Source organism: Indicator indicator, chromosome 7 (assembly GCF_027791375.1).
Source record: "Indicator indicator isolate 239-I01 chromosome 7, UM_Iind_1.1, whole genome shotgun sequence".
Lineage (NCBI taxonomy): Eukaryota > Metazoa > Chordata > Aves > Piciformes > Indicatoridae > Indicator > Indicator indicator.
Genome location: NC_072016.1, coordinates 32797867 through 32825336, shown reverse-complemented (window position 1 = coordinate 32825336; position 27470 = coordinate 32797867). Strand labels below are relative to the sequence as shown.

Sequence of the window (27470 nt, the reverse complement as noted above, 5' to 3'; positions counted from 1 at the left end):
AGCCAAAGGAACCTTCAAATTGTATCCAAGCCAAAAATACCTTTAAATCAAATACTCACTTAAGTAAGTGGATTGCAAATGGATGATTGAAAGTGTATGTGCCTTATGAAATCAAACAAAAACTAATAATTGCTTTATCATGATAAAGACAAGATGAAAATCAAATGCTATGAACAAAATGGTCATTAGCACATTTTAGACTAACAGTTATAGAAAATGGAAACCAAACATACTGTATTCCTGACAAATAAATCACTGATTTTCTTGAACCTTAGACTGCTACAAGATTTAATGGCTTGATTTGAAACCACAGCTAACTCACAACCCTTTTTGCCATGGCTCGGGATCCACTTCAAAAACTAAAGGAAAGTAAAACACTAAGGTAAGTTAAAATAATCAAAATTACAACCTTACTACTATCAGCAAATTAAGTTCTGGTGTTGATTTTCATGCAACTTCATAAATTCATAGAATGGTTTGGGTTAGAATGGATCTTAAAGATCATCTAGTCACAACCTCCCTGGCACTGGCAGGGACACCTTCCAGTAGACCACATTGCTCAAGGCCTCATCCACTCTGGCCTTGAACACCTCCAGGGAGTGGACATCCATGACCACCCTGAGCAATCTGTTCTAGCGTCTCACCACCCTCACTGTAAAGAATTTCTTCCTAACCCAGTCTAAATCTCTCCTTTTCCAGCTGAAAACCATTCTGTCTCATCCTATCATAGCAAAGTCCCTTCCTGGCTTTCTGGTATCTCCCTTCAGATACTGGAAAGGCTGTTCTAAGGGTCTCCCCAGAGCCTTCTCTTCTCCAGGCTCAACTCTCTCAGCCTGTCCCCACAGGGGAGGTTCTCCAGGTCTCTGATTATCTTCATGGCTAAAATGCACCATCTTCATTTGCTAAGACACTCAATGCAGCAAAGACCAATATGATGATAAAACACCCAGAAAGAGATGCTTTGGTATGTTAACACATCCTTGCTGTTCTTCTGCCTTAAGGATGGGAAGTGATTACAAACCTATTAATGAAGTATCTCTGATTCTCTTGGGTGAGTCCTCAAAGCAGATTATAAACCAACATCACTTCTCCAGAATATGCCATGGCACATCCCCTTGCAAGAGCGCCTGTGCCCAGAGACTATCATCTGTCTGTGCAATTTATGCAGGTTATTTTGAAGCCTGTGTCTGTCAAAGCCTTCAGAAATGAGCTGTGTCACATTTGAAATGTAGGCTGCTTTCTCCACGTAGCCATGACTTTACTGCTGGCATCCCTCCTTATGCCTGGATTATAAATTTTCTGCGTTGCTGTCTCGAAATACCTGAATTTTGACATTAAATCTGCCGCTTTCATGTACTTGCTGTAATTCAGGCTCTGAAATAGACTGAGTGACTCCAAAATATGGGCTAAAATTCAAATGCTTCACAAATCTTATGTCATTCTCAACATGCTGAATTTCCGTGGCAGAATACACTTCCTTTAGTACTTTCCCTGCATTCCTATCAGCTTCCCTGCTCAGCCTCAAGCAAGGCTCCTGAAAATGGGCTTAGTTGCATACATGCAGAAATCTCTGCAGAACTCAAGAGTTTGGTTGCTTGGATTTTAAACAACTTCTTTTGAACTCAGTGCTATTTTAAATCTCTTTCTTTCATACCAATATAGCTCATCAAAATTTAGCTACATTAAAAGATACTTACATTTAGTTATTGACATTAATAAGAAAGTGTAATTTATTCACTCACATCATATTAGAATCATAGAATGGTTTGGTTGGAAGGGACCTTAAAGATCATCTAAGTTCACCCTTCCTGCCACGGGCAGAAGCATCTATTACTATACCACGCTGCTCAAAGCTCCATGCAATCTGGTCTTGAAAACTTCCAGGGAAGAGACATCCATAAAACCACAGAATCATAGACTGATTTGGGTTGGAAGGGACCTTTAAGGATCATCTAGTTCCAACCCACCTGCAACGAGCAAGAACTTACAAGCACAGAACTATTTTGGTTGGAAAACTCCTCTAAGATCATCAAGTCCAACCTAAGACTACCATTGCCATTAAACCATGTCCCAAAGTGCTATGTCCCCGTGTTTCATGAGCACCTCCAGGGATGGGGACTTCACCACTGCCCTGGGCAGCCTGTTCCAATGCCTGACCACTCTTGTAGGAAGGAAATTTTTTCTAATATCCAACCTAAACCTCCCCTGGCACAATTTCAGGTCATTTCCTGTCATTCTGTCACCTGATACTAAGGAGAAGAGACCAACCCCCACCTCACTCCAAACTCCTTTAAGGTAGTTGAAGAGAGCAACAAAGTCTTTAACTACATCAGGTATTCACTTCTCTGGATACCCTGTTCCAGTGCCTCGCCGTCCTTAATATGTATTTGCTAAATTAGTTTAAATAAGGTAAACGTGATGCAAATATGTTTACAGCTTTAAAAACAACAAAGCTACAATCAATATAGGTCAACCAACTTGATTAAACAATGCATTTTCATGTTACTGGACTCTATAGAGATCCATGTTCTATTCCATCACACGTCCCATCCCCTTGGACATGTTTTGCTGTGATATCCATCAGAAAGCAAGGAAAAATATGGTGGTTTTGCCTCTCTGATGAAACATGGAGTCATACACTGCATACGAATTGCCTGTGCTCTTCTGAAAACCTGGCCTTTAATTTCCTCTTTCTTTTTAATATATGAACTGTCTGGAATAAGATATAAATAACCAAAGTACAGATGCCAGCTAGCTCTCCCATGGATCAATGAGAATGAGTTGCACTTTTTGTGACTCCCCACACAGTTTAACCCTGCTCTGCTCAGAGGCAAATAAGCAGCTTCTGTGTTTTCCCCTTCCTGGAGCCAGGCAGTTCATGATTCAGGGAATGATGGAGATGTTTAAGGGAACTGTTTTGTACATTGACAATGGTCAAAGCAATTTCTTACTGCAAGCCAAGGAGAGTTGAAGGATACTACAGTCTCCTGGAAGCCAAGAATCACTTCTGAGAATTGAATTGCAAATATACTAGCAAAAAAAAAAAAGAAAGTTATTTCCATAACCATGAATTCTTTATTATCCTATTATTTGCAGATCAGGAGGCCTACATAGTGGGATAAGAGTACCTTATGAATTTCTGCTTGAAATTTAAGTGTATGTAACCTTCCACAAATAGAGATTGATCTAACAAAAGTTTAGCATGAAGGGGGGAAAAGGGGTCACAAAGTTAATATTTCTTTTTTTTTCTATTTTACAACTAAAAAAAAAAAAAGGAGGAAAAAGAAACTGTCATAAAAGTTGAAGTGATGAGAAAAGTTTAAGATACCTGTATCATGAGCAGCTTGCTCATGCAGTCAAGAGCCAAAATGCATCACTCGAAGAGCAACAAATAACTAAAATAAATCGAACCACGATCAGCTGCTTGAGAGAGTTGGAGGTATTCAGCCTGGAGAAGAAAATGCTCCAGGGATACCTTACTATGGCCTTTCAGTACTTAAAGCAGGCAATAGGAGAGATGAGGACAGCCTTTTTAGCAAGGCCTGTTGTGACAGGACAAGGGGTGATGGGTTTAAACTGAGAAGGGAGATTTAGACTAGGGAGAATAAGGAAAGAAATTGATTCATGATCAGTTTTGCAGCTGTACTGCTTGTCCTGCACCCAGAATCTATTCTCTGCCCAGAAACTATTCCACTGTGCTTTAGTACAAAACTCTTCCATTTATCAGGTACAATACAAAACTATCACAGTCTCAATGTTAAATCAAGGCAACTGCTGTATTTCATCCATCACGCTTGTCCAGGTAGGATTTCCACATCAGAACAAGGGAACAGCCTTAACAGAAAGATGCAAGCAAAAGAGATTCTACAGGAGAGAGAAGAGCAGGCTCCCATACCAAACTATATGTACTACACATGGAAAGTGGACAAAGTTAAATCAAATTTGGGTTAAGCATAAAATAGAGGTCAGTCAAGGGAACCAGAGAAAAAAGTGTTGTATCCAAGAGTAGTTTTGTTCATTGATGTCAGTGGGGTATTTTTCTGCCCCCTAACCTTCAGAACAAACAAATGAAAAATTCATGTAACAGATGTCTTGAAGTATAAACAAAATTAATCACAGAATCATAGGATTATTAAGGTTGGAAAAGACCTCTAAGGTCATGAAGGCCAACTCTTCTACCCAACACATCTATGACCACTAGACCATGTCCCAGAGTGCCACATCTCTTAGTTTTTTGAACACCTCCAGGAACAGTGACACCAACACCTCCCTGGGCAGCCAGTTCCAATGCCTGACCACTTTTACGGTCAAGAAATTCTTCCTAATATCCAACTTAAACTTCCCCTGGCCCAGCTTCAGGTCATTTCCTCTTGTGCTGTCCTTAGTTACTTGGGAGAAGAGGCCAACACCAGCCTCATTACAACTTCCTTTCAATTAGCTGTAGGGATTAACACGGTCTCCTCTCAGCCTCCTCTTCTTCAGGCTAAACAGTTGCAGCTCCCTCAGCCTCTCCTCACAAGACATGCTCCCCAAAGCCCCCACCAGCTTTGCTGCCCTTCTCTGTACCTGCTCCAGCACCTCAATGTCTTTCCTACATCACAATGCTCAAAACTGGACACAATACTCAAGGTGTGGTCTGATCAATGCTAATGCAACAGACTAACTGAAATGAGCCTGAGGGAAATGTTATTATTGTCCTTTTGGATGTGTATGTCCACGTGTTGAGTTTTGCTTCGGGAAGACAACATCCAGAAACTGCTAAGCAAAGCTTATATAAAAAAACAAGTCTGAAGTGATTCTGCTTTTTCAGAGATGTACTTGAGTGTACTTGGGTTTTGTGGGGTTTTATTTTAAAGAAATAATACAGGAAGATTTGGTGTAAGTTTTGTCATTGGCAATAACCTAGTTTTCTCCTAAGGCTTTTTTATTCCATGTGTTGTTTTTGAACAGAAGTAAGCAGTTTGAAAACCTGACTAACACCGAAAAATTTTTGTAAGTTAGGAGAGCTGAGTGTCTAAAACCTGGGCTGACTTGTCAAATCCAAAGCACAGTAAAGGATGGAAATCCAGGGTGCAGTCTGAGGATTCATACAAAACAATCAACAGCTTTAGTTTATTCTAAAATCTCTTATTAGCAGCTCTGATGTTGAAATTTAAAATACATTTCCTATGCTGCCTGAATAAATTACACATGCCAGCATAAATTTTTCATGATTTCTTCATAAATCCCTCATTTCTTTTTGTCAGTTGTTTTGGCAAAAACTAAAACAGACGAAGCTGTTAAAAAGTCAGCCTAATTGAATTAAGACAACTCTGCTTTCAGCGTTTGACAAGCACTGGGTGATGCTACATGTAGATCACCCAGTACAGACACCAAAGAGTGCAACGGTCTCCTAGAAAGAGAGAGAATAAAAAAAACACCAACAACTTTCATCACTCTTAACTAGTTGGTGACCATCACACAAGTCCTTTGGGTGTGAAGAATGACTTGGAGGTGCTGGGGGGTGAAAAGCTGGACATGAGCTGGCACTGTGCACTCACAGCTCAGACCCAGCCGTGTCCTGGGCTGATCCCCAGCAGTGTGCGCAACAGGCAGAGGGAGGGGATTCTGACCCTTTGCTCTGCTCTGCTCAGACCCCACCTGCAGTGCTGGGGCCAGCTCTGGCATCCTCAGCACAGGAGAGACATGGACCTGTTGGAGTGGGGCCAGAGAAGGCCATGACAATGATGGGAAGGTTAAAACCCCTCTGCTGTGAGGCCAGGCTGAAACAGTTGGAGTTGTTCAGCCTGGAAAAGAGAAGGTTCAGAAGGTTCCAAGGAGACCTTAATGTGGTCATTCATCACTTGAGTGGAGCCTGTGAGAGAGATGTGGATAATCTTTTTAGAAGGGTCTGTTGTGACAGGACAAGGAGTCATGGTTTTAAACTAAAAGAGGAAGATTTTGACTAGACAGAGGGAGGAATTTTTTTTACAGTGGGGGTAGTGAGACACTGGCCCAGACTGACTAGAGCAGCGGTACAGTTTCCCTGGAACCATTTCAGGTCAGGCTGTTTGGAGCTCTATTTGCAGATGTTCCTGTTGACAGCAGCAGGATCAGAGCAGATGACCTTTGGAGGTCTCTTCTAATCTATATCTATCTCTGATTCTATGATGTAATACTTGCCTGTAGATACATATTCATTATAAATGACGTCTTCTTTCACTTCAGCATCAAATGAGAAAGAAGGAATTTCACTTTCTTCAGGCAATAAACAAGAGTTTACTAGATAGGTGGATTTTTATATTCTTTTGGAGACCATTAGTCTAGACCAGAAAATAGAGCAGAAATGGATGCAGAAAGAAAGTTTTCAGCCTTCAAGACAAATTACAGTAGAGCTCAGAACATGCTCCTCAAGGAAAATCAAGCCCCTGCTCCCTTCCTGAGCAGTTGGTTGTATCAAAACACAATTAGGGTAAAAAAATGAGATCTGAAGGTCTGCTCTGCATACATAGAAGAGCCATTTAAGGAAAGCCAATCTCAGCACACATTTGTATCATTTCCTTGCTACACTAAGATACTTCAGCATTGAATTTGGCAAGAAGTGAAAATGCAATGATCCATTCTACGCCCCTTCATCAGTATTCACCTGAAAAAGCATATTTGCTTTTTAGCACCCCTGCAATAAAAAAATATATATGTGGATAAACTGGAAGAGATGAGAAATAATTATTTTTTAAAAAATTAAAATGCTTTGACAATGTCAAAAGCACAGAAAATGACAAGTTTGTTAAGACCAGGAAATCTCTATGGCTAAGCAGCAGTATTTTCTGGGGCATGATTCAGTGATAAAGGCTGAATGCAGACGCATAAACCTAGAAAGTACTTGATACTGTGCCAAAAAGGGGAAGGTACATCCTGTTATGGACATGGTAATGAGATTTATCTCAAAGAGGGAAATGCCTTCTTGAAGAAAAGTTTTCCTGGAGGAAGCATGACTGAAATAGTTCTGGAAGAAGCAGCATGTAAAAAACAGTTCGACAAACAAGTACTCAGTGTTCAAGAAGGACTTCTATAACAGAAGTTGGTTTTGACAGCTAGCAATCTTACTCTGATTTTTAAAAATTAAACATGGTTGCTGGCTGAAAAGATGCAAAACAGCCCAATAAGAAGATGAGACAACAATGTGGGAGGTAGAGAGAATGCTTGCAAATACATTGCAGGGTTGCACCTCCTTTGAAAATCTCACTGACAAAAGACAGGCAACTAAAATTTATTCCAGAAATGTTTTTTCGTTGGCTATCTTTATAAGTGGAGTGTCAGAAAAACATCAACTCTCTCCTACATCTCACTTATTATTCCAGCTTTTTGTGGCACCTTGCATACTGCAGACATGACTAAGACAGCAAAAGGTAAACCACAGCAACAAACATATTTTACCAGAGCCAAACATAGAAGGGAACAAAAGCAGTGATTACTGAATACCTGAATTCTCAGAGGCAAAATTCCAGCATGAATTAAAAAGTAATAAAATAAAGGTAATTTTGTGTGTTTTCCTTTAATATAGCATGATATGTTCCTCCCACAGAGCTATTGCAGTTTGACAGCAACAGGAACCAAAATTTATTTCAACATCTAACATGAGTAAATAGAAAAGAGAAGTAAAACCCAGGGAGGGTGGATACAACACTTACAGCCTTCCTCATTTCATGGTCTTTGCACTTCAGTCATCCAGCCCACACAAAGAGTAAGAGAATCAGAGACTGGTGAGGGTTTGAAGGGACCTCTGGACATCATCTAGTCCAATGACCTGCTAAAGCAGGGACACCCACAGCAGGTTACCCAGGTTCACAATGTCCAGAGAAGTCTGGAATCTCTCCAGAGAAGGAGACTCCACAAGCTCTTTGGGCAGCCTGCTCCAGGGCACCAGCACCCTCACAGAGAATTTTTCCTCATGTTCAGATGGAACCTCCTGGATTCCAGTTTGTGCCGACTGCCCCTTTCCCTGTCATAGGGCACCACTGAAAAGAGGCTGGCCCCATCCTCTTGCCTCTCACCCTTTAGCTCTTGCTGAACATTGAGAGGATCCCCTCTCATTCTGCTTTCTCCAGGCTAAACAGCCCCAGGTCTCCCAGGGTTTCCTCCTCACAGAGATGCTACAGTCCCCTCAGCATTGTTGTAGCCTCCACTGGACTCTCTCCAGCAGTTTCCTGTCTCTGGGGGATCCCAGAACTGGACCAAATACTGCAGATATGGCCTCACTAGGGCAGAGAATAGTGGGACACTTTTCTTAACAAACCCAACCTTGCAAATGAGGAGTCTGGTAGACACTCATTGCTGTGCCAAACCCATGTGATGGACTCAATTCTCAGTGTTTTTGAGGATAAGTTGATTTGTCACATGCTGCAATGAATCTCAGCGTTCATGTTACTGTTGGAAGACTTGTCCTGGCCCTGTGTTTTACATTTAACTGCTGCTGCACTTTGATCCCACATTTCCTACCAGAGAAGAGCACAATAATGTGTCTTATCAACTGGGTAGAGCTGGCACCACATGTCCTTGCCCTCCATAACCTAGAGCATATGTGCATATGTGTAATGACCAACAGCAGCCTTGCCCATGGATGGCAGCTGGTGGCAGAGAAATCCCTTTGCAAACTTCTCACTAGTTAGAGATATGAGGCCAAGGCTGAGACAAAGGGAGGTCCTCCCTTTGGTCTCCAGGGTTCTCCCTGACAGGTATGCTCCCAAAGCTACATTGACCATCACTACCACAGCACAAGCCATCAGAACCCACATGGTCCAGGTCAGTGGAGTGAACCCATGCTGGTAACTGACCACAGCACATGAGATACGACCTTTGCAGCAGCCCAGTACTCTAATGCTGGCTCTATACCAGTTGCAGAAAGACAGATGACACCTGAGCCAGCATAAAGCCTGCCAAAACAAATTATGCTGTCAAAAAAATTAACAAATTTAATTTCAAGGGAATTAAATTGTACAGATGAATGCTTTGTTTTATGGAGAAGTGATATTTTTCACCCAGGTCTAGAGCAAGAGTCTTCTGAGGAGTGGCTGAAGGAGCTGGGATTGTTCAGCCTGGAGAAACGGAGGCTGAGGGGAGACCTCATTACTCTCTACAGCTCTGAAAGAAGGATGGAGTGAGGTGGGCATTGATCTCATCTCCCATGTAACAAGTGATAGGACAAGAGGAAATAGCCTCAAGATGCACAAGGGGAGGTTTGGATTGGACATAAATAAAAATTTGTTCCCAAAAGGGTTGTCAAGCCCTGGAAGAGGCTGCCTAGGGCAGGAGCAGAGACTCTGTCCCTGGAAGGATTTAAAACATGTTTAAATGTGGAGCTGAGGGACATGGTTTAGAGGTGCTGGGTTAATGGTTGGACTTGATAATCTTAAAGGTCTTTTTCCAGTCAAAATGATTCCATGATTCTAAGTTGTTACAATGCAGTCAAGAGTTAGTAGGTTCAGGGATCAGAAGCTCTGTTGCAGCTCTCTCTTTCTGAAGCTACAAGCAGGTATCCTTTTCATTTTAGTGATAATCATGCTGACCTTAAAAAATAGATTTCACACCTTCTGGAGCAAAGTTCAGTGTTTGTATGTCCCTGAATTTCTTGGCATTCACCAAACAACTCCCACAAAGGCAAGGCTGTGGAGCTCTTCCCAAGGCTGACAACAAGGGCTTAGGCAAGCTTAACAGTCAAGTAGGGGTGGGAAGGGTGAGGAAGGGAACAGCAAAGGCATTTGCAGAGCTCAGTCCTTCCAGCTGGAGTGGGAGAGGGCTCTGCTTGTAGGCTGCTGAGTGCAGGCAGGATTTAGAGACAGATAGAAAGGTGTTAGGTGCTGGCTTTCAAAAGCTTGTCCCATATGTGGCAGGACAAAAGTCTGAGAAGCTGGGAGATCAAAGCTGCTGGCACTGGCAGAGCAAACAGAAGCATATCCTTGAAGACACTGAAGAGTAAATACTTTTTGCAGCTCAACAGGCATTTGATGAACGCAAATATATAAGAAACTGAAAGAAAGAAAACATCTGCTTTTATTATCATAGAATAAGAGCTTCCAGCCTCTATCTCCAAATCAATTCATAGATTCATAGAATGGTTTGGATTGGAAGGGACCTTAAAGATCATGTAGTTCCAACCTCCCTGCCATGGGCAGGGACACTTTCCACTAGACCATCCATAACTTCCCTGGGCAATCTGTTCCAGCGTCTCACCACCCTCACTGTTATCTCTCCTCTTCCAGCTCAAATCCATTGCCTCTCATCCTATCACTACCAGCCCTTCTAAAGAGTACCTCTCCAGCCTTCTTGTAGGCCCTCTTCAGGTCTATAGCAGTGTGGAAGGCCACTATAAGGTCTGTGTTTGTGGACCCTTCTCTTCTCCAGGCTGAACAGCCCCAACTCTTTCATATTATTATTAATAATATTGAGAACCCAAATGAAAAACCTCTTGGAAGTTTCAAGCTCACCCATTCAAAGAACAGGAGCTGCACAGGCATTCTGTGGCCAAGCATTGCTATTTCCTAGCACAAATGATGATGTGTATCCATTACCTGTTTATTAAGAATGCACTCATACTACTACATGTGAAAAAAATAATGATTTTACCCTATCATTTCAATGTTTCTCCCAAGATCTGCCAATATGTTTTGCTAGTTGCAGCAGTGCCTGCTTACAACAAATCCTTCTGATGAAAAAAAGAGAAACATCTGTCAACCACAGCTTAGCTAAATCTATGCCTGCTCTGCCATTAAGAGAGAGAGAGAGAAGATGACTTTCTAGTCCTCATATTCAGTGAGATAAACCTTCAGACTGCTGGTACCAATGACCTGGCACCTCTTTTCTCTCTAAATACACTTTAAACACTTATTCTCCTATAATCCCACATGATTGTACAATCTGTCATGTCAGAGCATGCAAAATTTTCTTTCGTTTTTGTTGGTTTGTTTTAAGCTCTAGTTATTACTATGCTGGCTCTGCTTTCTCACACTTGAACTATAAAAGCTTGTTTTCCACAATCTCTCCATGAAACATACTTCTGATCCTAAAATTTAATAACCCCAGAAAAGGGCTCACTGGCTTTTTGTGCATCAAGGCTCCTGCTCTCAGAAGCCAAAGTGCTGCAAATTTGTCAGTCATTTAAAAGGACAAAATCCCAGAAGAGGAACATCTTGGCAAGCTAATAGCAAATGGAGCTTTAGGCATATTTTACCAAAATTACATTAAATTATTGTGAAATACATAAAAAAAATAAAGTCCTATTTTATAATACATACTACACCTCTGCTTAAGCAAGCTTACTCATCCTACCACATTCATTTACTATGCCACAAAGGCATGGCAGAAAAATCTTGCAGGAGCAAAATCAGCATTGGAAACAATGTAGTTAAATTGTCATATGTATTCTGACATTATTTTTGATCTTGTGAAACTCCATTCTCCTTAAAATGGGCTGATATTGGCAGAAGGAAATATCATGGAGGCTGGTGCTCTCCCAGTGCCAGCAGTAGCACAGTGTGGGCCCAGACTGGGTACAACAGACAGTTCTAGACACTTTTCACCTACGAAGCAACATTTTGGGTTCTACCAGAATGATCCAGTTGTGATTTTCACCAAATCCTGGGCAAAAACACACCAGAGGAGATTTTTGAAAGGACAGAATGTAAAAGTACTCAGCTCTGTACCCTGCATCAGTGGCTAAAAGTCATACCCAAGGAATAAAAAAAAAAAAAAAAAAGGAAAAATCATTAACACCCTTTAATGATTATTGAAGTCTGAAAGCCTGATGTATTATCCATACCTACACATACACAGCCAGACCCCCAGCTCACTATTGTGAAGCATAACCTTCTCCACAAGCTTGCTTAATTTTTGTGTCTTGTGTCCCTCAGATTGAAAATCTCCTGACCTCTCATACAACCATCAGGAAAACATTTCCTTGCATTTTTTGACTGATAGCTCTTGAGAGTGGTAAGACACAAGGGATGAACTTGGAGCTTCTATTATTTCCCAGTATTTGTTATTACTCTATCACAAAAAGGTGAGAGATAGAAGGCAGCCAAAGGAATACCCAGGAACGTTCCAGAGACTGATTTGAATACAGAAGGTTAATCAAAAGGAATCCACATACTGCTCTGCTTCCTGTGATGCTGGTTGATACATAATGAGAAGATCACCAAGTCAACTCTCTTTTCCTTTCAGGACTATAACCTTCTGAAGAAGTAATTCCCATCTCAGCAGGAAGAAAGAGCAAAAGGTTTTCTCTGACACTGCTGCTGTGGGCTTTGCTCCATGTTATGGCAATTACAGCCCACCTCCACTCCTCCAGCATCCACATGCTCCTGTGCAGGTCTACTCCTGTTTCCTATGAGAATACCACAGGAATCCTTCAGGAGAGCAAAATCTCCCACTGACCTGAAAATCAACAGGCTTGGGTTTTTCCTTCTTTATTTGGAAGAAGAGAAGGGGCATGGCCCTCCATGTTTCTGATACTTACTATTATTTAAAGGAAGTATGAGAATTAAAGCGTAGAGGAAGTGATTTTTAGAAAAATAAAATCTAAATTTTTATTTACTGATCAGCCCAAAGTGCCATTTTCTCAACCACCTCTAAGCACTGAAAACAACAAAGTCACTAACGGATAGCCAAAGCCACAGAATTTAAAGTCCCACCTTCATTACAAAGAGCCAAAAGGAGCATTTAAGCCTGAGCTTCCATTTGGAATACAGAAATAAACTTTTTCTGTTACTTCTAAAGACTGAAATATTGGTGGTTTTTTTTCAAACACTGAAAAAGACCAATAAAACTCAAGTGTGAAAAAACAGCACACACATCATGAACTAAGTATATTTAAATGTGCAATAATATTAACTGAAATGAGGCTGAGATGGTAAAGTAATAATTTTAAGTGGAAATTGCTCCATCTTCCATGTTAAAAATAGACATCAGCTGATGTTAGCTTGCACTGATAGTAAAAATGGAGTCCTGTGAATATGCTTTTTCGGTTTAACACCCTCAGCTTCATTTAATTACCTACGTCATGCTGCTTCAAGAAACAAGGATTCACACGTTCTTGCTCATGCCACACATTCTGTGCCAAAAAAAAAGTTCAGCAGTTTCATATTTGGATCTGTAACGTGGACAGTACTTCAAGCTGTGCTTTAAGCATGCAGACCAGCTCCATCCAGGCATTTGCCCCACAGTACCTCCTGCCTGTTGTGGCACCAGAAGGTCAAGCAGTAACTGGAAGAGCACATTCAGGTGGGTTTCGGTGTCCTTGTGTACATGCTACACAAGGCCATTTTCTGTAAGATAAGGTAGTAGCTTTTTCCCTGCTATCAGAAGGTAATTTGAAGCTGCACTTAGACACAGGACCATCAGAAGTCTCACTCAATGGCACAGCACAAGGTGGTCTCAGGGACAGACTGCATCAGGGTATGTGGTCCTTCTGATGCTTGAAGGAAGAACAAGGACAGCACATAAAGGGAAGGGCTCCACTCTTTTTGGCTGATGGCCAGCATAACAAATTAGGAGGAGAGGACTAAACAGTGTTGAGCTTCGACCTTGTTCCTACCAGAGTAGCACACTCCCGCAGAACTGATCTTCTGCTAGCCCCAGGCTGCTCTGCCTTGGACACACGGGTAGAGGGAGAACCAGGATTAGGTTGGAAGGGACATTTTAAAAAATATTAAGATTTAGTTCAACCCCCTGCAGTCAGAAGGGACATCTGCAACTACAGCAGGCTGCTCAAAGCCCCAAACAAACTGACCTGGAATCATCCCTGGGATGGGGTATCTGCCACCTCTCTGAGCAACCTGGGTCAGTGTCTCACCACCCTCAGTGTACTTCTTCCTCCTGTCCAGACTAAATCTCCCTTTTTTAGCTTAAAACCATCACCCCTTGCCCTCTCACAACAGGCCCTGATCAAAATTCTGTCCCCAGCTTTCTGCTGAGCTCCTTTAAGCACCGAAAGGCCACCAGGTGGTCTCTCTGGAGCCTTCTCTTCTCCAGGTTGAACAACCCTAACTCTCTGTGTCCTCGCAGCAGAGGGGATCCAGCCCTCACACATCATTGTTGTGGCTTCCTCTGGCCCTGCTCCAACAGGTCCATATCTCTCCTGTGCTGAGGACTCCAGAGCTGGCTCCAGCACTGCAGGTGGGGTCTTAGCAGAGCAGAGGGACAGAATTCTCTTCTTCTGCCTGCTACACATGCTGCTGGGGATCAGCCCCAGGACACAGCTGTCTTGTTTTCTGACACATTTACAACTGATACTTTATTTTTCCTGGGGGAGTCCAGAGAGCAACCAATCCTCCAGGCAGACCCACAAAACTTGGTGCTGCAAGGAGAGTGACTGGTCTGGCACCAAAACTGAACATGAAGAGGCAGGCAAAGAGGAATCAAGTTGTAAGGTGCATGGTCCCAAAGGCTTCATGGAATGACAAAGCAAATATTCATACGGAGCTTCATCCCAGGTACCCACACTGGTGTGAGTTCACACATTTGTGATCTGACCTCCCTTAGCCTTATACACAGCTAAACTTTGAATATATCTACACACCAGGACCTTCTGAGTGAGTTCAGGCAGTAAAAGAGAAGGAGAACATTAGAATTATATAAGAATATTTTAAATTAGGAGGGTTTTTTTCAGTTATAATTAGAAAATTTAGAAAAACTAGAATCAGAAAATTATAAATTAAAGGAACTCTTCCACTAAAGGATCTGATTAAATGTAACCTATCAGGGTTTTTGCTGCTCCTGAAACAATTAAAGCACAAAACCAGACAAACAAAAATATGTAACAGCATATTATTATTTAGTGTACAATATACTGAATTCTTCTTGCACAGCACCGTTTGATAATGAGAAATTATCATAAAAATCAAACTGATAAATATATTGGTTGCTGTACTATGCTCAGGAGTACAATCATCACAAAATATTTTCATGTCTACTCAGCTTTAGATTCTAGAAGGGAAACTAATACTCAAATCATCTTTTTTTTCATCTGAAATTAATTTGGCAAGGCTTTTTCAGATCTCAATTAGAGTCTTAGCAGAGAATTATCATGACACACAGTCTAATAACCTCCTGTAGCTTTCTTTCAAAACAATGTATTAAACCCAGGAGTTCTCAGTACCGTACATATGCAAGCTGGGGAAGGGAAAAAATAAAAAATAAATAATTAAAAAAAAATTGCTGCAAGTATCCAAAATAATGAGTTGGCTTTTATTAGTATTGTGCTAAAACCAGAAGAAACCAGACATCCACAGCATACTGTGGCTGATGATTCCAGAAACAGGGGAAGAAAAAGCTATTTGCAGCTTTATTTTGCTTTTGCTTTTTGTAACCATTAAGACAAGCTGCTGCTTTTGCTCAGCTGCATACAGCTCACATGCCCTATTTTACTTTTAAAATATCACCTTTCTAAAGCCAATTCTGAAATGACAGAGTTTGAGGTGCCTCTCAGTTGCTCATTACCTATTTGCAGAACAAATATTTACGAGCTGGTAAAATATTATCATGGAAGCTGACCACAGCAGCAGGCCAACTCTTGGTTTAGTAGCTACCCCTGCCAATGAAGCTCCATGAAATACCCTGGATAGAAAAAAACACAGCAGGAACAAAAGAAGTCTACTAGACAAAGTATTATTCTTAATTCACACATTTTTTACAGTTCTCAAAATTCATGAGATACAGATAGCACTAAAAATGTCTTGAAGGGATTAAATCTGCCACCACTCAAAGGAGGACAACCAGTTAATGACCAGGAGTATTGGCAAGTCTCAACCACAGGACTGCCTTGAGACTTAAAACTTTGCAAAGAGCCAAAAATAGCAAGGCTTTGTAACAGAAGAAAAGAAGAAAACTCTCTAAAACCCTTAGCTCTTTTTCTTTTTTTATTTTTCTCCCTTCATATATAAAACTTGAACTCAAGAACACCAGCAGCTGGGATCATTTTATCCCTGTGTGTTTCTTCCTAGTTCAGGGAAAGACGTTCCCCACCACGCAATGCTTTTCTTTAAAGTCACTGTCATTCTCTCATGGCAAATAGAAGGTTCAAGTGTCAGGGAATTTACCAGCCATATTCTGAGAAGAGGCTAACTACTACTGAGCAATGAACATGTGCCTATTACTCTAATGCTCCACAGTGACATTTTTGAAGCAGGTACTGAATAAGGATCATACTTTCCACAGCAAAACTCAACACCCCACATCTCTCATGCTTTAGGATGAAACACACCTGCAGCCTGATTTTATAGAGACACCGTGGTACAGAGATCTATGCTCCCAAAAGGAAAGCAAAACCCATGGCATGGAAAAGGAGGCTTGTCAAGTGTAACGCTACAATAAAAGGCACCATAGGCAGAGTCCAGCAGATGCTTGATGCAGTCATCCAGTCCAAGCCCACATTCCCCACTGCAGTAGGTCTTCACCAAAAAACCAAACACACGTCTCCAAACACATGGGATATGTAATTTAGACTAAATAATAATAACAAACATGGTAATTATTTTACCACTGGAAATAATTATGCCACTTCTAGACCCCTGAAGAGATTAGTCATGATACAAATAGAAGCAAAAGGTACTCAGAGAAGCAGCAGATGTTTTAGAAGGAGCTGGGAGAAGGCAACATCTCATCCACACACCCCCAACGCTGGCAGCTTCCTCAGTGCAAAGGTTGCTGCTCAAGTTCTCTAGTGTAAGTGATCACAGATTATAGAAATAAAGGACAAAAACACATCCATTAAACCCAGTAAGCTGCCAAAATACCAACTGTCCATCAGTCCTCATGAGAGTACTGTCAGCAATGTACCACCTCTGCCAGGCACAAGTTTCTAACTCCTCATGGTTGAGATAAAATAACCTCCTACAGAGGATGCTTCCTTTCCTAACGTAAAGAATCTTAGCCTTCAAGGAATCTCAGCCTTTTGAGTAAGAAAAAACCCTTCTGTGTTATTTTAAACATAGTCAAGTACACTCATTTCACTCTCAGATCCAGTTAATTTGACAGGTACAATACAAAACCAAAAACTCTACATGGTCTTCACTGAAAAGGTCAGGACATTATGCAACCAGCTCTTATGGACAGCAAAAAAAAAAAATCCCTTTGTGTACATAAACAGCATCTTTCTATAATTTATCAAAGTGCATTCAGCTTCTTCATAGATGAAGACCAAACTTTTGGGCATGACTCCATGTCTGGAGTACTGTGTCCAGTTCTGGAATCCTCAGTTCAAAAACAACAGGAAACTACTGGAGGGAGTCTAGTGGAAGCTAGGAAGATGCTTATGAGGCTCAAGCACTTCTGTAAGGAGGAAAGATTGAGAGATCTGGGGTTGTTTCACCTGGAGAAAAGCAGCCTGAGAGGGGATCTTCTCAATGTTCAGCAAGAGCTAAAGGGTAGGGTTCAAAAGGATGGGACCAGACTCTTGTGGTTGGTACTTACCAAGAGGACAAGAGCCAGTGGGCACAAACTAGAATCCAGCAGGTTTCATCTCAACATGAAGAAATCCTTTCTTTTCTGTGACAGCACTGGAGCCCTGAAACAGGCTACACGGAGAGGTTGTAGAGTCTCCTTCCTGGAGAGATTCCAAATCTGCCTGCACATTGTGATCAGCAAGCTGCTGGGAGTGTCCCTGCTTTTAGCAGGGGAGGTTGGAGCAGATGATCTCCAGAGGTCCCTTCTAACCCCCACCACTCTGTGATTCTGAGTGATTGTATGAGTTAATACAACTGGCTCCTATGAAAGTGCTGTGCTTTAAAAATTTTTATCCTCAGTCTTTACATGGTAAATAGCAGGCAGTTCCTCTATACCGATAAATATTTGTCACTAAAGAAAAACAAAATTGCTCCCATTCGAAGACTTATTTCACTCTATTGCCTAATAGAGTTTTTGTGTTGTTCAAGTTGCCTTTATGAATAAAGAAAGCATAGAGCCAGAGATTCACACAGAATCACAGATTGAATCAGGTTGGACAAGATGACTCTCAAAGGTCATCTTGTCCAACTCCCCTGCAGTGAGCAGGGACACTTCCAACCAGACAGGCTGCCCATCACGTCTGATCTTGAATGTCTCACAGATTTGCAGATTGCACCAGGTTGGAAGGGACCTTCAAAGGTCATCTTGTGCAACCTGTCTTATCTCCAGGGATGGGACCTTGACCACATCCCTGGTCAACCTGTTCCATTATTTTACCACTTCCTTAGGTCCACCTGAAATCTACTCTATAGGGAGTGCATTAATAGTCAGGAAAAGCATCATGAATTCCTTTGAATCAAACCTCTTCCTGCTCTTCAGGTTCTTCTCAAAACAACACATCCTTTCTCCTCCTAGAATATACCTGTATTTCAAACTCTTTTTTATCACAGTATCCTATTTGGAAATGCAAATCCTTTACCATATTTCATAAGAACATATATTGAGTAAATACTTTAATGATCAGTGTCTCAGTTATCAGTGCAAGATGCCAAGTCAAGGCTACTACTAACCTCTTTGAACATGGTATTAATGTCAGTCTGAACACCGCACCTAGAGCTGGCAAAATTGTGTTATGTCCTTGCATTTTCTCTCCAGAGTCTTTGTCATCCTCATGAACTCTTTTTCCCTGTTGTGAAAACCACATCCCCATCCATCAGCAGGCTTGGGATGGATGTTAAATAAGAGCTTTTGTGCTTGCACCTAATTTGACAGATGCAAATTGACTGGTCAATTATGTAAGTGCAAAGAGCCTATTTTCATACGTTTATTAAAAGCATTAGTGCTTTTGTTTTTATATACCTGTATCAAGCCTAGCAGAATAAGATAATGAAGCAAAATTTCAGTAATCTAAACCCCAGTTTGATTTTTGGCTTTGGGTGACTTGTCAGTAAGAATAACTCTGAGGCAGCTGAAGCCTGGACTGCATTTTAAGGTTCACAGTTACACAAAACTTGCTTCAGTCCATAACCACTTCAGTGTTTGCACACTATTGATGGATAGTTACATACACAGATGAAGTTAATTCTGAAAGCACAATATAGATCTGACAGGTACTGCTATGACAACCATGGAGCTGAACAGCCTACATTCCCCTGGAAGCTCCAAAAATAAACATGTACAAGCGGCTCTGCCAACAGTAAAAAGGTACATGTTTACCAGACGTATCTCCCTGATCTTCCTCCCTCTCTTTGCAAGCTTTTTTGTCTTTGTTTTTTTTTTTTTTCACACAGAAAATCCATGATGATTCTGAACTAGAATTTCAGAAGACCACAAACCTCTACCCACCTGCAAAGCCAATGACGACCTAGAGGGGAGCAGATAATGCCCTCCAGAAGGTGAGAGAGAAAAATTACATAGGCACAAGAAGCCACCTTGTGACTGAGCAGCATCTCATCCCTTTTTCTCTGACTTCAAAAGGCAAAATAACCAGGTATTTTATGTAAATGTGGACATTAGACATTAAAACAAACAAACAAACAAAAAAAACCAAGCCAAACAAAAAAACAACCAGAAAACATCAAATTCATTTTTCATAGGCAGCTCAGCTTCTGCTGGAACAGCTGCAGATGAAAGTAGTAGCTACAAATTAATATACCATAAGGTCTACCAAAGGAACTGATTGTCTCAAACGCCAAGAGTAAGACCAAAGACTAAATTATTTTCATTTACAAAAATGTAGAGAGGAACTGTTTTCATATTCTGTGTTATGTGGTTAATAGGAACCTAAGTTTGGCTTGTCAGCTCATGACAAAAGTTAAAAACAATTTCTACAGCATTTCTGACTCATTTCTAAACATGATTTAGTAGGGAAAACTGTAAACAACATAAAATCCCTGCCTTATTCTTGTTTTAAACTACTTTTGCAGTTAAAACTCCTCGAGGGCATTTTCCTATAGGAGTTATATGGAATGAAGAATCTGCCTCCAAAACACTCCTTGTCCCTATCCTGAAACAGAGGAAAACCTCCTGAATCCCTGAAACTATTCAGCTATTAGAGATTATCATCAAGATCTGTCTGACAGAAATGCCACGGTGGGTGAAGATCAGACCTACATTTCATTATTAAGCACTTGGTGGATTGTAACAAAGCAGCTGTTGTGGTCACTGTCAACACACCTGATAAAGCCACCTCTTTTGAATCCAGTGATATTATGGCTTATATTAAAAGGAGTAAGTCTTCCTGAATCATAGAATGGGCTTGAGATAGAAGGGATCTTTAAAGGTCATCTAGTCCAAGCCACTTGTAGTAAGCAGGGACATCTTCAACTAGAGAAGGTTGCTCAGAGCGACATCCAACCTGACCTGGAATGATTCCAGGGGGAGCGTATCTGCCACTTCTCTGGGCAACCTGGGCCACCCTCAGCATGAAAACTTTCTCCTTAGATCTAGTCTGAATCTCCCTCTTCTAATTTAAAACCATCACTCCTTATCCTGTTACAACAGGTCCTGCAAAAATGTCTGTCCCCATCTTTCCTCTTGGCCCCTTTGAAAACTGGAAGGTCTCCCTGGAGCCTTATCTTCTCCAGGCTGAACAACCCCAACACTATATATGCATATGGACTTAATAAAATAGACTACATATGGATAATGGCTTAATTATTATATACTATTTGGATATATTTGGTCAGGCATTGAAAGAGGCTGCCCAGGGAGGTGGTGGAGTCACCATCCCCGGAGGTGTTCCACAATGTGTGGCCATGGCACTTAGGAAGACTGTTTAGTGGCCATGGTGATGTTGGGTAGACAGCTGGACTCGATGATCTGAGAGGTTTTTTTCCATCTGCAACATTCTATGGTTCTTTTCAATCAACCACCCCAATGAATACTGTGCTGGCAGATACTACCTTTTTAGGCATTCTACTTTGTTCTTTGAGCACAGCCTTTAGCTCTCCTAAAAGCAGCTGTTTCAAATGTATTCACTAAGGTCTATTATTCATTTCTGTCACCTTGTCATCAATGGCTTTTTTCCATCTCTATTGCTGGATATTGTTTACCATAAAACAGCAGCTGATTTGGATGAAATTTTGACAGAGAACGGAAAAGCTGTGGCAGCAGCTTGAATATTCTTTACTTTTACCCCCTCTGACAACATTGCACAACACCTGATGAACCTACACTGCCACTAAGTCATGCCACATTTGATCAGCAGTCAGTAGGCCAGGACTGCCTTGAACATATTGACGAGAAACCAAAAGGAAATCAGTGACATTCAAAACCTTCCAACTCTTAATGAACACATTGCTTTGCTAAAACAATAGACCCTGCAACTAATTACATTAGAAAAGTCAGTAAATAAAGCATTAAGTGGCACATCTAAGAATCAAAAAAGAAGTAACACCTGTCCTATTAGGCAGGAAGGTTTTTGTGTTCATTTCAGCGGTAACACAGGGAGACTGTCTGTGCTATTGCCACAAAGGCATGCTGAGCTGTGCTGGGTTAGCTCTGGGCCCAGAGATTTTTTTGGTGTTACTTTCCCTCCCACCTGTGTAGGGAGCAGTGGGGGTTGCAAGAGCAGGCTGTGTTAACCCAGGACATGAGTCTAGAAACATCTTGTGTAGACTGCAGGGATGGGAAAGAGAGAGCAGCCTGAAGTTCTGAAGCACTGTGATGCAAAAGAATCACACAATCATAGAACGGTTTGGGTTGGAAAGGACCTTTAAGATCATCTAGTTCCAACCCCACCCCCATGTGCAGGGACACCTTCCACTAGACCAGGTTGCTCAAGGCCTTGTCAAATGTGGCCTTGAACACCTCCAGGGAGGGGGCATCCACAACCTCCCTGGGCAACCTGTTCCAGCGTCTCACCACCCTTACTCCTGAAGGCTAGAGTTAAAAACTCTTCAGCTGAATAAACATATAATGAACTGGTTTGAAACCAGGATAACGAGAATGGATGCCTTTAGGAAAAAAGGAGGGGATGACCTCGAAGGGTAAAATAACCAGCAACATGACACAATAATTAAAAGTGGTATCTGAAGACAGCAAAAGTCTGTCTACTTTTGTAGCTAATGCCTCATTCTGTCTTCTTTACACAAGTCAGAGAGATTTGGACCAAGATCAAGACACTGAGATTTGTCCTCCATAACCTGTGGGGATTTTCATACTAGCCACCACACTTCTGGGAGGAGGATCATTTTAGCATAATGAATTAAGTACTAGTATAATGAATTACATAAGTGCATACATGCATACAAGGATTTATGTGATGCAATATCACATAACTAGTCATATTAGTTTCTGTGTTCTTTGTGCTGTACAGAAACTGCTCCTGTTTGAGCTCATAGGGGCTGGATTTACCGTTTATTGTCTGGCACCAGAACTGAAAATAAGGCAAATATCTCAACTGTGTCTGTCACTTGGCTTTGCACATCCTATTTTGGGACTTCAGCTGCACCAGAATGTGTGCAAACTAGGCAGAACAAGATTAATTTCTGTGGCATTGATAAGTATGAATATATTTACATATATAGGAATCCTACTAGTAAAGCTCCAAGAAGTATAGTACTAAATTTTAACAATGTATTTGCAAATACTTCTTTAATACAGTTGTTCACACATATTTATCCATTTTTCCTCTTCCCCCATAGCTACAATTCCATCTCAGCCAGAATATTTTTATCCATGATTAACTACCTAGAAGCAAACCATTGTATGGAGAGGAGTTGCTGAGCTTTCTCTGCCATGAAGGTGTAAGGGACCGGTCTCTTCACATGGAGGGGGCTTAGAGGTCTAGCTTCCAGGTCAGTGTTTTATTTTCCTTTGTTTCACACCACCAGACAGGTTTCATGAAAAGGAACGAATGAACTCACAAACATTCTGGCTAGAGTTAAAAATCAGCTCACTGGCTTGTATCATGGCATAGAAACACTTGTTCTGCAGAAAGAAGTGCTTTCAAGAGTGACAGTAAATGGCATGCTCCGAGTTGTTTCTATTGAGAGAGGATGTGGAGGCTTTAAAAGACAGATTTTGTTCATAAGTATTTCCTAGTTTTCTACAATAAAAATTTATAGGGGAGCAGATGGACAAAAAGGTATTTTACAATGCAGCTTTCTGTTTTTGCAAACCACATTAACTTCAGCAAAAAAAAAAAAAAGAAAAAAAAAGAAAACGAGAAAAGCATTCAAATCCATTCAGAAGCATTTACAAATGAGCTGGTGCAATGAAAATGAACTTGCAAATTAGAGATGAACAACCCCCTTTAGCCCTTCTGCAGATATTCATCAACACCAGAAAGACTCAAAATCCATTTTTGGTTTTAACTTTAAATACTACTTAGCTATTCTATGGATATTGAGGTTATTCAGGAAGAATATACAACATATCCACTTCTGCTTCCTCAGGACTTAACGTTCAGCACGGGAAAAAGTCAAGGGTGTTTTTAAGGATAAGAAAATCAAAGCCCCTACCCTCCCTGCAGACCTCTGCATCACACACTGTATTGCTCCACACTTTCGGAGTGAGGAACTGCTTGGTAAAGATCCCTGTGTGCTTTAAAGAAAACTCTGTGGGAAGCAAAAGACTTGGATTTCTATGACCATAATTCCAGAGTTTAAATAAATAATAAAATGGAGGTCATATCCCCAACCCAAATGAACACTGAGAAGTCATTTGGCAATATGGTGAAAATAGGGTCTGAAGAACAGGGAAATGGGGTTGTTTAGACTTGAAAAAAGAAAGCTTCCTAGGGCTCCCTGAAAGGAGGTTGGAATAAGCTGGGGGTCAGCCTCTCCTCCCTAGTAACCAGTGACTGGATGAGAGATAATGGTCTCAAATTGCATGAAGGTTTAGGTTGGTTATGAGAAACAACTTCTTTCTTGAAAGGGTTCTCAAACTCTGGAACAGGCTGCCCAGGGAGGTGGTTGAATCCCTATCCCTAGAGGTGTTTAAAAGATGCTGAGGGACATGGATTAGCACCAGCCTTGGTAGATAGAGTGCGGTAACGGTTGGATTTTATGACCTTATAGGGCTTTTGTAACCAGAATGATTCTATGATTCTATAATATAAGGAACACTCATCTTGTTTACACCTGGGGAAGAATCATTGCAATATTGTTCCCACCACAGTAATTGGCATTGTTGCATTAACAGTGTCCAAACACAGACCTTCCCAATCCTATTTCAAGCTCTTAAAACATGCAACAAAGCACAGAGGTGTTCTCCTGTTTAAAAGGATGCCAAGTAACATATGCTGTGAGAGTTTCCAAAGCACCTGCAACATGACTCTCAAGACAATTAAGAGTTCTTAAACCAAAACCATTTTCAAAATTAAAAAAAAAAAAGAAAGATAAAAAAAGAGAGAGAAAGAAACCCAAGGGGCTTGAAATCTTCCTCATCAGCTCATCTCAAAGGGCTCCTCATTTAAAACAGCAGGGGCTCTGCAAGCTGCGGCTACTCAGAAGTATGCATCCATATCCAATGGGTATAACTCAAAAGATGGCTGAATCTCCTAAGTCAGATTTATTAAGAATGGATTTTATTAGGTGGTTTAAGGAGGCTTCAGAAGGCAAGATTGAAGTTATGGTACGTTTCTGTAACGAGAGTAGCAACTGTGGTTTCAGGGTTTTATATAAGTAATGCTGACAACTTTATAGGCATGGTAGCTACCAGTAAGCACAGAAGAGATTTCTCCAGGCAACTAGTAAATATAATGCTTTTCCCTTATACTTTCATCACAGTACACATAAAAGCATTTGACACACTTAATAAATGTCATAAATATAAAACATGGCACAAAAGAACGCTAAGTAATGCCAAAGCTGCAATTATTGAGGAGAAAAAGCTACTGAAAACGTTTGCATCCTCTTCATTAGTAGGATGATGGAACTTGGGTTTTTAATGCCCTTCTCACACCTTCCTGCTAACGCCACTGAAAATATTCATAGAACTGTTTGGGTTGGAAGGGACCTTAAAGATCATGTAGTTCCAACCCCCCTGCCATGAGCAGGGACAACTTCCACTAGACAAGGTTGCTCAAGGCCAATTCCAGAAGATAGAATTCTATGTCAGCGTATGCTAACCACTAGTTTTTGAGGTCATATACAAAACATATCATTACCCCAAAGGAACAGATATAATTATTTTAAGAATGTATAGATCCCCACTGCATTTGCAGTTTGTTCCAAGAATCAGAACTCTCTCACCCTTAATTTGTGGTGGACTCCAAGAGCACCAAAATCAGGAAACTCTGCCCTGGAATCCCCAAAGCCAATTTAAAAATAATTATTTTCATCATATAAGGAAAAAAAAAAAAGTAAAAATAAACCCAAACCATCCTATCTGTTGCATTGTATTTTACTGTTTCCAAGCAACACTCTTGTTTCAGATCAAACACAAACCAGCCAGCTGAGGAAGCTACAGAGCTTTTGCCTCTGTACTCACTTATTCTGCATCATGTTCATTATAACCCAGTCGAAGGGATACACATTCTTCCCAATGAGATTCTTGAACATGATGAATGTTTCCATCAGAAAATCCTAAAAGAAGAGAAAATATTTGGAAAAGATCATTCTTGTAGATTAAAACAAACAAACAAACAAAAAAACAATAATAGTGTCAGTTATTAATGACTAGATTCAAAAGGTGTCCTATGGTTCTGCTTCATAACAAAGCCATTATTCATACACAACAGACATAAATTCTACTATGGCATATTTATAGATGATGTACATAAATCCTGCAATAGTTCTGTTTAAACTTTTCAGAAAGGATAACAGTAGTAATCCTACATTGTGAACAACCTGTGGTATTAGAAAGATTCTTAAACTAAAATCAATTTTACTGGAAAAACAATTATTTCTTTTCTATGAGGTGTCACAGTCCCTTCTTGTGCAGTGGGTACTGCAGCATACACTTTGTGACACGTGCCTGGTGTATCCTGTAAAATTGTTAAGAGCAAAGTGGTGCATGGAAAGAGTTTGGGTTGTTCAGCCTGGAGAAGAGAATTCTCCTGGGAGACTTTATACAAGAGAAAGCTAAGGAGGGACTTTTTACAAGGGCTTGTAGTGATAGGATGAGGGGCAATGGATTTGAGCTGGAAGAGGGAAGATTTAGACTGGACAGTGAAGGTGTACAGATTGGAACAGATTGCCCAGGGACGTTGTGGATGCCTCCTCCTTAGAGGTGTTCAAGGCCAGGCTGGGTGTAGCCTTGAGCAACCTGGCCTAGCGGAAGGCGTCCCTGTACATGGGATTGGGGTTGGAACTGGATGATCTTTAAGGCCCCTTCCAACCCAAAACATTCTATGATTTTACGAGAACCTAAGATACTCATTTTAATCTTATGATTACAATAAAAACGTTCCATGGAGTCAGTTGATGAGCTTTTCTTCCCCTTGTGAATATCCTCATGAACTGCTCACTTGCCTGAAATCGAAATTATCCTGCGATTTAAATATATATTTTTATGCATCACAAAACTTTACAAAAGTCGAGGATTACATTGGACACGAGGAACATTTTTTTTTCCCCCAGAAGTGTTGTTAAGCCCTGAAACAAGCTGCCCAGGGAAGTGGTGGAGTCTCCATCCTTGGAAGGATTTCAAAGTCATGTAGATGTAATGCTAAGGGGCACAGCTCAAGTGGTAGACTTGGTAGTATGGGTTAATGGTTGGACTTGATGATCTAAAAGGCCTTTTCCAACCAAAACAATTCTATGATATGTATATATGCTGTAGCTCAAAACTGGTGGTGTACATTACCCTAAAGTGGGGCAGATAGCAGCAATGGTTTGATCACGCTGAAATTGCTCCCTAAAGGCAGTACTTGGTAATTGCTTCTCCCTCTGACAACTTGACCCAGAATGAAGTTAAATTAGTACCATAAATCAGTTTATTTCTAGACAGATATAAACAGAAATCTCTGGTACTTTACAAGGTAAACCGTCTTCTACAATTTGGGAATCTCTAATCTAATAATCTGAATAATATCAAATGCTCAAAGAAAGATAAAGGGGCAAAAAATAACTTAGTGCAAAAATACTTGATCCACTTCATGCAGAATTAAAAATGAACTTTTATTCCAAGATTAGAACATCTTTCTCTTCCTACAGCTTCTCAGTAGTAGTATTTATCTTATCTTTAAAATGTCAAAATGCCTAAACAAAACAAACCAAACCAAACCCAACCCACCCAAAACATTACATCCACTGGACTAAGACTGGCTTTTATGTAACTTTCTGAGTGAGAAACAAATATGACTCGTAAGTATTTCTCATGTTTGAGAGCCATTCTCTTCATTGCATTTCATCTTTTGATTCCTGGTTCCTTTGTTTTTCTTGGCTCAGAAATGCACAGTTGGTGGGACACAAGGAGCTGCAGAGATCCGGAGAACACAGCATCAAGATCACGAAGCAACACGAATTTCCAGGACACTCAGCTCTGTCATGTGCCAGCACAAGGGCTGCTTTGGGATGCTTTGCATCCCTGATCCTGGTACCCAAGCAGACACCAAAGATACAGAATCCACGAAAGACACATTTTAACAACAACAACAAAAAGGT

The 27470-nt window shown here is 40.9% G+C and overlaps 1 protein-coding gene across 1 annotated transcript in view; it reads right to left on the bottom strand.

Annotated features, from left to right (window-relative positions):
- Positions 1–27470, bottom strand: part of DOCK1 (dedicator of cytokinesis 1) — a 340787-nt gene that overhangs the window by 129422 nt on the left and 183895 nt on the right. Inside the window, exon 29 of the mRNA XM_054382721.1 lies at positions 25354–25448. Within this exon, the coding sequence (XP_054238696.1) occupies positions 25354–25448 (95 nt within the window). The remainder of the gene's footprint in view (positions 1–25353; positions 25449–27470) is intronic.